The following is a 10,433-nucleotide window of genomic DNA, read 5'->3' as shown; positions in this document are numbered from 1 at the left end:
GTGAGGACAAAGTCTCAGTTCAGCCACCAGGTGTGCAGTGACATTATCGGGGATACTATTCCTGACGGCTTGTAGTCCATCTTTGTGTGGAATGTTGGTGTAGAGGGCTTCTACATCCATAGTGGTTAGGATGGTGTTTTCAGGAAGATCACCCACCTGCTGAAGTGAAGAAACAGACTGACAGAACCAGAAGAGTACCCAGAAGTTACCTACTACAGGACAGGCCCAACAAAGAAAATAACAGAACGCCACAAGCCATCACCTTCAGCCCCCAACTAAAACCTCTCCAACGCATCATCAAGGATCTACAACCTATCCTGAAGGATGATCCATCACTCTCACAGATCTTGGGAGACAGGCCAGTCCTTGCTTACAGACAGCCCCCCAACCTGAAGCAAATACTCACCAGCAACCACACACCACGAAGTGAGCTGTAGCTCACGAAAGCTTATGCTCAAATAAATTTGTTAGTCTCTAAGGTGCCACAAGTACTCCTTTTCTTTTTTGCGAATACAGACTAACACGGCTGCTACTCTGAAAACTCTTGTTACAGTCTGTATGGTAACACCCATTGTTTCATGTTCTCTGTGTATATAAATCTCCCCACTGTATTTTCCACCGAATGCATCTGATGAAGTGAGCTGTAGCTCACGAAAGCTTATATTCTAATAAATTTGTTAGTTTCTAAGGTGCCACAAGTCCTCCTTTTCTTTTTGCGGATACAGACTAACATGGCTGCTACTCTGAAACCTGTTAAAAGAAAGCTATTTAGATTTCAAAATCCAACACTCAAAAATTAGGAGATAGAATTTATAGTTGCACAAGCAACCTTAATTGTGCCCCCTTGTGCATATGCAGAATGATTTAGTTACACTATCATATACCATTATTTTTATAGGACCTCTCTCTCAATGCATAGGTTGGAAACATAAAGAGACAGAATTAAGGTTACACGGCAACCCTAAATATGGGGTTTCTTGATTTAGCAACTTAAATAACTTTCTTTAAAATGTAGTTTTCTTGTATGTAATAAAATATAAACTGTAATTTCTACTAAGCACCAGTGGCAATTATATGTATATTTTATTTTAACTTATTTAAATGTGTATGTCATTTTCTTCCAAGATGTGTTTTTATAGTTAATTATAATAAAAAGATGACAATAAAAAATAGTTTTACCTCAAGCACACTGCAAGACTCAACTATACACATGAGGGGACTACTGTGCTCTAACTGGGTTTCCTGGTTTAGTAGAAATTACAGTGTAAACAAGATCGTAACAATATATCTACTTTACCAGTACAGAAGAAACAGGTTAGAGTAAGTGGTAACACATTCCTACGTACAACAAAAAGTCATTATTTTAGGAGCATATGTAAAGTTATTTTTCCTTGCAGCAGTCCCCATCAAAGATACAAAAACAAGCTAGAGATGAAATGGTCACTGCACTCACTTAAGAATTGTTGGCTTAAAACTTACCTTTCTTTCTAGCTTTCTCCTCAAGGGTGATGAGCTCCGAAGTCCAACACATGGTGAGTTAAAATGTAAACATTCACATATTTAATAGTACCATTGAAATAACCAGCACTACATTAAAAACTCTTCAAAAATGCATCTGCCAATGCTCCTAATATAAATTAAATAAATGAACTAAAAAGGAAATAAATTTAACATTAGGTAATGCTATAAATAATTGTAAATGCATTTAGTGTACCTTTGAGTCATAAAAATGCCTTAAAAACAGGTAAGTTTACAGCATATCACCAGTATTTTGCATACCACTGCCATTATTTTTTTTAAACATCAATAAGTCAACATTTCACAATTCAGAATAATTTTTGGCCACTTAACACTTCAATGTAAGGAAGTAAATTGTGTGCATGTATGGAGTCCAGGATGAAGTTCAAGTTTTATTTCTCAATAAAACTTCTTTGATTCCCAACGTTGATAACATGGTTCGCTCTTTTCAATACCTTAAAATTAAGTGCATTTTTGAAAACTTGTTTAGATGTCCATTTTGCGAAGGCTCATTCTGCTGAAGGAGTCTCTGAGGGGTGGGGGAAGAAAAAAACAAGATAAGCTCACATTTTCCATCGTGAGTTAAAAATGCTCTCCATTAAGATGAACAGTGCTTTTCTGTACATGATTTCTGTTTGCTAACTTGCAAAAATTGACTTGAATTTTTAAAATTAGTTTGCTAATTTGGGTTTGCATTTTGAGAACATTTGACTGATTGTGTTTTATTGACATGACTATTCATAAATATTCAGAGATCATGACATTCAGAGGGATAGCACAAGCCCTGGGCACCTCTTAAATCCTATGGGAAATTTCACTCACAAAACATATTTCTAAACGTCGTGTGAGAAGATCAAATCTGAAATTCATGTGCATGAGTATTTGTGGCAGAAGGCCTTGTGAGATCATCCAGCCAGGGAACAGAACAGAAACAAAACTATGCGACTTACCTGACCAATTAACAACAAACTAAAAATAGCTCAAATAAGGAATATTCAGAGAATGGTTCAGGAGCCATCCACAGAGTTGAGAACAAGAAAAATTTTGGATGATGATGAAATTGGAGGAATGGCAATTAGGGATAAAGAGAAGGCTAATTTCAGGAATTGCCAAGCATGCCACTTCTTCAATAAGCAAGGAATGTATAACAGGAGACACTTAACCACTACCCTGTTCTCGGGATTTAGATTGAGGCCTGTCATTTGCAAGGGATTGTACTAGTTTTGGGTGGGTGCTTTTTACCCTAAATCCATTGCAGGAACTGCATGCAAATTCCACTTGCTCAATCTTAGTATGTGCACTTGTTAAAATCAGGTCTCATAACAGTAATAGTGTAAATGGCTGCTGACCTGGTTGATAAAATAATTAATGATTGTATGTTAAAACCCATTGCAGAGGAATGGAAATGGTCAGTCTGCTTCAAAAAGGTCTCCCAACATGGACAACATTCACTGGCTTTCTAATGTGAAGCTCTACAATCCATACTGTGCATCTTCTAGGATACTCAGCCCAGGGGTTCTTTAGCTACCACTCAGGGGATCATTGGGCTTCACTCTTCACAATTTTAGGTACAGAACTGACTGGACTTAGAGGAGGAGTGGTCTTGAACCTGCTATGAGGAAGGAGCATCCTAATGGAATGGGGAAAAGGGGGCCATACCAGAAAAATCTGCAAAGGCAAACTGGCCAACCAATACATCCTGAAGTGCAAGACACATGGGGAAGGGGATGGACCCACTTGCATTTCCTCTTGAAAGATCTATGGTAAGGAAAGTGGTTTTAAACACTCCCATGCCTATGTCCTCTTTATGCCATATCATTCCAGCTGAGTTTTTGTTTTTAAACATTACCCGAGCTAGGGTGAAATAGAGTAAAATTAACATCCACCTGTGGCAAGCGACAGGCAAAACTGCCTTGTATAACTGCGGGATCTTTCTATTTATCAAGGGCTGGAGCGCTTCCTTGAGCCGATGATAGTTCCTTTCAAGCTCCCGCTGATATTCCTTTTGGTCTGGACCTATCAGGCTTTTGTTTTTGCGCAACGCATCTTCACACCTAGAAAACAAAATTTTGTAAAACTCTGGCAGACAACAGGGGATCTGCCTGTTAATTTATTAGTATGAGAGCATTTAATACAGTTCTCCTGGCTTGACACTTAATATCCTCTATCTTGTCTTTTGAGTAATAAGGACTCAGCTTATCTGGTTGGTTTCCTTGGGGAGGGGATAGTGAGTCACATTTCCAATTTTCATTTTATTCATAGAGTTGTGATTCATTTTTAAGTTTAATTTGTTCTTTTATAACATTTCTCCTCTGTGAGGAGGAATGGAAAGCTTATCTCCACAGCCATTTTCAGTCCAAGAGGGTTTAAAGATGGATGTTTTTACTGTCAGCCCTAGGAAAAGCTTATCAAGCAGCAGACTATTAAATGTTCACTGTGAACTCTAGTATTTTGAATGATGTAAATTAAACAACGTGTCTAAAAAGGAATTGATAATATCAATGCCACGTTATTTCATAATGAATACCCAAGCTGCTTCTGGATCTACTAGCTCAGAAGAGGAGGGCAATATTGTAATTTCAGTTATTTTCACCAATTGTTTAAATGCTCATGAGATTTAATGCTGGATTGAGACTGCAATTCTCTTTACCAACAAGGAAGTAAAAACATAGCAGCAGCACACATGTCCTCAGAGAACTCTGCCAACATGCTTCAAACCCACTTGGAGAGGGTAATTCATTCAGTCTCCCTGCCAAATCAACAGTTTGCCTTTTCTGTTGACACTATCAATAAAGATATTCATTAATGCCAATTATGGTAGTAGGGTTTTTGAGATGAGGACACCTGTCCATAAGGAACTCAGCCGAGACCACCAATTCATTTCACATGCACACCCATGCCAATGACTAGGGCCACTTGACAGTACTCAGAGACAGATGGCACCAAGGAAACAGAAAACACATTTTTTAAACAGAGTTGTTCCTCAAACAGAGCAAATGGTGAGTACTGTATCTTTTGCTACATTACAAGTGTATTCTTTTAACAGGCACTGGACACCCCCTTATATTGCTATATCAATTTCTGTTTGATGCACTGAAAGGAGTTTTTGGAAGGAGTTTGAAGCCAATACTCTACCTTTTTGTGAAGTCTTTGAAACAGAGCCGTAGTTTGTTATGGTGTCTAAAGAGCTTTGGATCATTGGGTATTTCAGACAAGAAAACCTGTGCAACTTCTAATGGTCCCTTTAGGAGCAGAAGAGAAAATAGTAAGTTTCTCTGCACTGCCTGTCATATCCATTGAGAAATTTCTTACAAAAAGAAACTTTCATAAAATGCAACATTCCCTTAGAGCAGCAATCTCAAACTCAAATCACCAAGAAGGCCACATGAGGACTACATTGGCCGGAGGGCCACATCACTGACACCTTTCCATATAAAGATACAAAACCCTCCCCTCCTGCCCCCACTTCATCCCTTCCATGAGGCCCCGCCTCTTTCCACACCTTCCCCATGCCCATTCCAACCCCTTCCCCAAAGTCCCTACCCCAACTCTGCCCCCTCCCTGCCCCTATTCCAACCCCTTCCACAAATCCCCGCCCCTGCCCTGCCTCTTCTCCGCCTCCTCCCCTGAGCGTGTGGCTCCCCACTCCTCCCCCATCCCTCCTGGAAAGCGTTAAGTGCTGCCTAACAGCTGTTTGGCGGCAGGAAGTGCCTGGAGGTAGACAGGGGAGCAGGGACGCGGCGTGCTGCGGGGGGGGGGGGGAGTGCGGCGGCGGGTGAGGGGAGCTTGGCAGGCCACAGCAAATAACTCTGCGGGCCATGTGTTTGAGACCCCTGCCTTAGAGGATGTTTCTTGGTGAATTGTGTCTTCTAAGTCCAGAGTAAATCACCAACTATCGTGACAAGTGAAAGCGTCTGTTTCCTCAACATAATCTTTAAAGTGTGGGTCTGCTTTTGGAAAGTGACTGTAAAATACATGCAAAAAAGAAAAGGAGTACTTGTGGCACCTTAGAGACTAACAAATTTATTTGAGCATAAGCTTTCGTGAGCTACAGCTCACTTCATCGGATGCATTCGGATGTAGCTCACGAAAGCTTATGCTCAAATAAATTTGTTAGTCTCTAAGGTGCCACAAGTACTCCTTTTCTTTTTGCAAATACAGACTAACACGGCTGCTACTCTGAAACCTGTAAAATACATGAGATTCCACATTTATTCTTTCTCAATGGCTTTTAAATCAAATGTGCTCAGTTGTCAAGTAAACAGATATTTAACACTGAAAACTGAACCAGTACAGTAGTTGTTTGCCAGCTCTGCAAAATGAAAATAGGGTCTGAAATTTTTCTGGCTTGTGCATTAGTAAAGATTCTGCAGGCAAAAATCTTCCCTCATCTTTTACCTGTGCAATTGTATTACTTTCAATTCCATTGATTTTGCAGAAACCAAAATACAATCCAGCTCACTCATTCTTAGTTTTGGTAGCTGTGCAGGGCTAACCAGAGTGAGAAATAACAATACTTATTTTTATCAAAAAAGCAAACAAATATCATTCAGGATACCAACAAGCAGTAGGTCAGCTGACTAAGATGGGCCAGTTTCACATAGTCACTGTATTGATCATAACCACAGTTTCAACGATTGCAGCTCAAATCGTAAAATTGGTGATAGTAACTAGTCCAGAATCAACATAAAATTAATCTTGCATCTGTGGTTTGGGCTGTAATCTTACTGCAGAGGAAAGGACATTCACCACATCCATCATTTAGAGTGAGGTACTGTAACCTACTATTTACCACCTCACAGAAACATACAAAAAGCCCACTGGCGTTCATTCAATTGTATTTGCCATAACCTAGAGCATTTGGACAGGAGAAAAATTTCTCTGGGAGCAATTATATTAAAAATGTCCCCATTCTATAGTATGCTTGGTTTTAATTCAGGGCACTGCAACTATTTTCCACCCACAGTTGACTTTCTGTTCCTGAGGTACTTTAGTGCTGTGTTCCCTCAACAACAGAGAGAGTAAAATCTCTTTGTAACCTCTCCCCTGCAAGACTATCCCTAATGCCAAAGGTGTCCAGTCTTTGCAACACAAAGGGCTACAGTTGCAATTTGCCAGGATCACAATGCTGCCACCTCATTTGTAGGTGACAACAATTTTAAAAACCAAACTATAATTACTATTTACAGAGAACGAACAATATGCTCAGTTTTGTGCAAAACTCAAAGGAAGGTACCAAACCATCACAGTAGCCACTTTGTGAGTTCAATCCTTGAGGGGACCATTTAGGGATCTGGGGCAAAAACTGGGGATTGGTCCTGCTTTGAGCAAGGGGTTGGACTACATAATCTCCTGAGGTCCCTTCCAACCCTGATATTCTATGATTCACTTAGGTCCTTGATAGATGAAGAGAAATTGTATATTGTTTGCATTCTCCAGCAATAAAAACCTACAGTTGATCTGCTCTGTCCACTTCCTGCAGAGACCAAGCTTCTGGTTGCTTGATATTTTCATTGGTACTTTAATTGTGCTACTAGCTGTCAAGTTTCAGAGTAGCAGCCGTGTTAGTCTGTATTCGCAAAAAGAAAAGGAGTACTTGTGGCACCTTAGAGACTAACAAATTTATTAGAGCATAAGCTTTCGTGAGCTACAGCTCACTTCATCGGATGCATTTGGTGGAAAAAACAGAGGGGAGATTGAAATACACACACAGAGAACATGAAACAATGGGTTTATCATACACACTGTAAGGAGTGATCACTTAAGATGAGCCATCACCAGCAGCAGGGGGGGGAAAAAGGAGGAAAACCTTTCATGGTGACAAGCAAGGTAGGCTATTTCCAGCAGTTAACAAGAATATCTGAGGAACAGTGGGGGGTGGGGTGGGGTGGGAGGGGAGAAATAACATGGGGAAATAGCTTTACTTTGTGTAATGACTCATCCATTCCCAGTCTCTATTCAAGCCTAAGTTAATTGTATCCAGTTTGCAAATTAATTCCAATTCAGCAGTCTCTCGTTGGAGTCTGTTTTTGAAGCTTTTTTGTTGAAGGATAGCCACTCTTAGGTCTGTAATCGAGTGACCAGAGAGATTGAAGTGTTCTCCAACTGGTTTGTGAATGTTATAATTCTTGACGTCTGATTTGTGTCCATTCATTCTTTTACGTAGAGACTGTCCAAAGTTTTTTTTTTGTTTTTTGTTTTTCCACCAAATACATCCGATGAAGTGAGCTGTAGCTCACGAAAGCTTATGCTCAAATAAATTTGTTAGTCTCTAAGGTGCCACAAGTACTCCTTTTCTTTTTGCGAATATAGACTAACACGGCTGCTACTCTGAAACCTCTCCTTACAGTGTGTATGATAAACCCATTGTTTCATGTTCTGTGTGTGTATATCAATCTCCCCTCTGTTTTTTCCACCAAATGCATCCGATGAAGTGAGCTGTAGCTCACGAAAGCTTATGCTCTAATAAATTTGTTAGTCTCTAAGGTGCCACAAGTACTCCTTTTCTTTTAGCTGTCAAGTATGTTTCTAAAGTGACTCTGCACATTTTTAAAATTAAACAAAACAAATCCAGACGAAAGCGGTTTTCACTGACAAACTTTAAGCCTCCACCATGCTTGAACATCCAACTGAGTAATATGCAATATCCGAGTGTGTTTAAAGCATGATAAAGTGATTCTCACCTGATTTACCGTTGTACCTACTGAACCTTGCAGCACCATCTGGAGCATCTTTGGGTCTGCTGGATCTTGATGAGTTGCAAAAGCTAATTCCTGTGTTTTTTTCTGCATGTCCTCTATGGCAACTTCGATGGGTGTCAAAATTATCTGCAGAGGCAAACATTAGCCAGAAATCTGTGGACTGTATTTTTTTTTTTATCATGGCCAAGATTTTCAAAAAAGAGGTACCTAAAACTAGGATCCCAGGGTGGGATTCTCAAAAAGCACCTATGTGACTTGGGAGCCTAAATCCCATTAGAAGTTAATAGGACTGGTGCTCTGAAGTCACTTTGGTGCTTTTGAAAATCCCATCTCTAAATAAGGGTCCTAAATAAATGACTAGATTTTCAGAAGTGTTTCTGTGGCTGGATGCTCAGAGCTTTTAAAAATTAGGTCCCTTGTGCCTGTTGTACCACATTGTGTTCAATCAACCCACATGGAAGAAATTACAGGATTACAGCCTTATTCAGGTACCTAATTATGCATTTAGGACCCTGGCTGTAGGTTCCTGTAGTGGAAAATCTTGTCTTAAATTATGTTGGGGACTATTCTTTCTATTAATGGCAGGCTTCTGAAATAAGTGAGGGAGGGACCCAGTGTAATTGCAGAGGTGGAGCACATGTTCCTTGAGCAAAATGGCAGAGATATACATGGCAGACTCAAAGCTTGTCTACATACGCAGACTTGTACAAATTCAACTCCAGGGGATGATTTTAAACCAGTTCAAACGGCTATGTGGACAAACTTACTTTAGTTTAAACCAGCCTCATTTTGGTTTAGTTTAAATTGATTAATTAAATAAACAAAATAAGCTAAAATAATGAGTGTTCCACCTAGGAGTTTCCACTGGTTTAAGTTTGTGTATAGACATGGCCTCAGATAGACTAAGGTCTGAAATACTCACAAGGAACAGAAACAGCTGAGTCTGGCCTCCTCAATGGAATGATGTAACCACAACTGTTAAACTTGTAGGATCTGGCTTTGTCGTTTGGGATGACACCACAAAGCCTCTGGCTTTGAAGAACAGTCCCTCCTTATTTGATTCAATACATGCAGCTGTGCTTTCTGGAGCACACGAATGCCCATGATGCAGATGAACCGCTAGTGAAAATGAGTGAATCTGCCATCCAACGGGCTAAAGTTTCATTCTTTATCCTCTGCAATTTGTTCCAATGAGAACCTCTTTGTTATGTTTTAATAAAGCAAATAACTAACCATTACCCATCTTTGTCTGTAGCAGCCTGGCCTGCTTTACAGAGCTCGCTATGCACAAGTCTCAGCAATGCAGGAGAGGCCGATAAGCTTATTTCCACATAGTATATTAGACTTTTTGTTGTGGCAGTACAATGCATCCCCCCCCCCCCGCCGCCACTGTTCGGGATTCACAATATACCCAATACACAGGTCTCACCTCTTCTTTGTGACTGACATTTATTCTAGTTTTAATATAAGGGAAAGCATGGGAAGTTGTCAAGATTGTCTTCCGCTTGAACTGTTCATGCAGCTCCCCGTGAGCACGTCCGTCCAGGGTGAAGGGCGTGCAGTACATGAAACGCCGCAGGTTGTAGTTTTTGTCAAAATAGGTTATCCTGTCCTTCATCTCGTATGTGTCAAAGTAAGGCTCCACGTAGGTTATTTGAATGTAGGCCTGGAATAGGGAAAACAAGTTTTCAGATAACAAAACACAATGCAGAGGGAAGAAAGGAGATAAATTTTGCTTCTTTCCATTCAGCTGCACAAAACCAGCCTGACCTTTAAGAAAAAGGACTATTTTTTACTCTCCACTTTTTGGGGTACCTCCTGTAGACCTAACTCACTTTTTACTCTATCCTTACTGAAACAAAGCTCTCACTGGCTTCTGTGAGAACTGGGCATGCTCAGTAGTTTGTGGGGAGGGGGAAATGCAGCCCCCCTCCAATCCATGTGTGGGTCTCCTCATCTGTGCTCCTCTGCAGCACTATTCCCCACTTCCCTATGGCATCTCTCTGCTGGTCCAGGACCCTGGAGGAAAGAATGGGCAAGCCAGGTGCTCGAAGATGGGGGTAATGAATATTACACCACCCCTTGTACACAGCAGAGATGATGAAGAACAGATAATGCAGCATGAAGCTGCATTATCTTTTTAACTGAGCTCTCTCTGCAGTTGGGGATTTCAGAAGGCCCTGACTTCCCACGGATCTCCCCAGAAGCCACAGG

The 10,433-nt window shown here is 40.6% G+C and overlaps 1 protein-coding gene across 6 annotated transcripts in view; it reads right to left on the bottom strand.

The window, feature by feature from the left end:
• Positions 1-1,995: 1,995 nt before the first annotated feature.
• Positions 1,996-10,433, bottom strand: part of DOCK7 (dedicator of cytokinesis 7) — a 144,084-nt gene continuing 135,646 nt past the window's right edge. For all 6 annotated transcript variants that reach the window (XM_038413316.2, XM_038413317.2, XM_038413318.2 and 3 more), the window contains 5 exons: positions 9,649-9,885; positions 8,202-8,345; positions 4,654-4,760; positions 3,405-3,572; positions 1,996-2,047 (listed from right to left, as the gene is read on the bottom strand). In XM_038413316.2, coding sequence (XP_038269244.1) covers positions 2,005-2,047; positions 3,405-3,572; positions 4,654-4,760; positions 8,202-8,345; positions 9,649-9,885 — 699 coding nt within the window. In that variant the 3' untranslated portion in view covers positions 1,996-2,004. The remainder of the gene's footprint in view (positions 2,048-3,404; positions 3,573-4,653; positions 4,761-8,201; positions 8,346-9,648; positions 9,886-10,433) is intronic.

Source organism: Dermochelys coriacea, chromosome 8 (assembly GCF_009764565.3).
Source record: "Dermochelys coriacea isolate rDerCor1 chromosome 8, rDerCor1.pri.v4, whole genome shotgun sequence".
NCBI classification, from domain to species: Eukaryota; Metazoa; Chordata; order Testudines; family Dermochelyidae; genus Dermochelys; species Dermochelys coriacea.
This window is presented reverse-complemented; position numbering and strand designations above follow the sequence as displayed.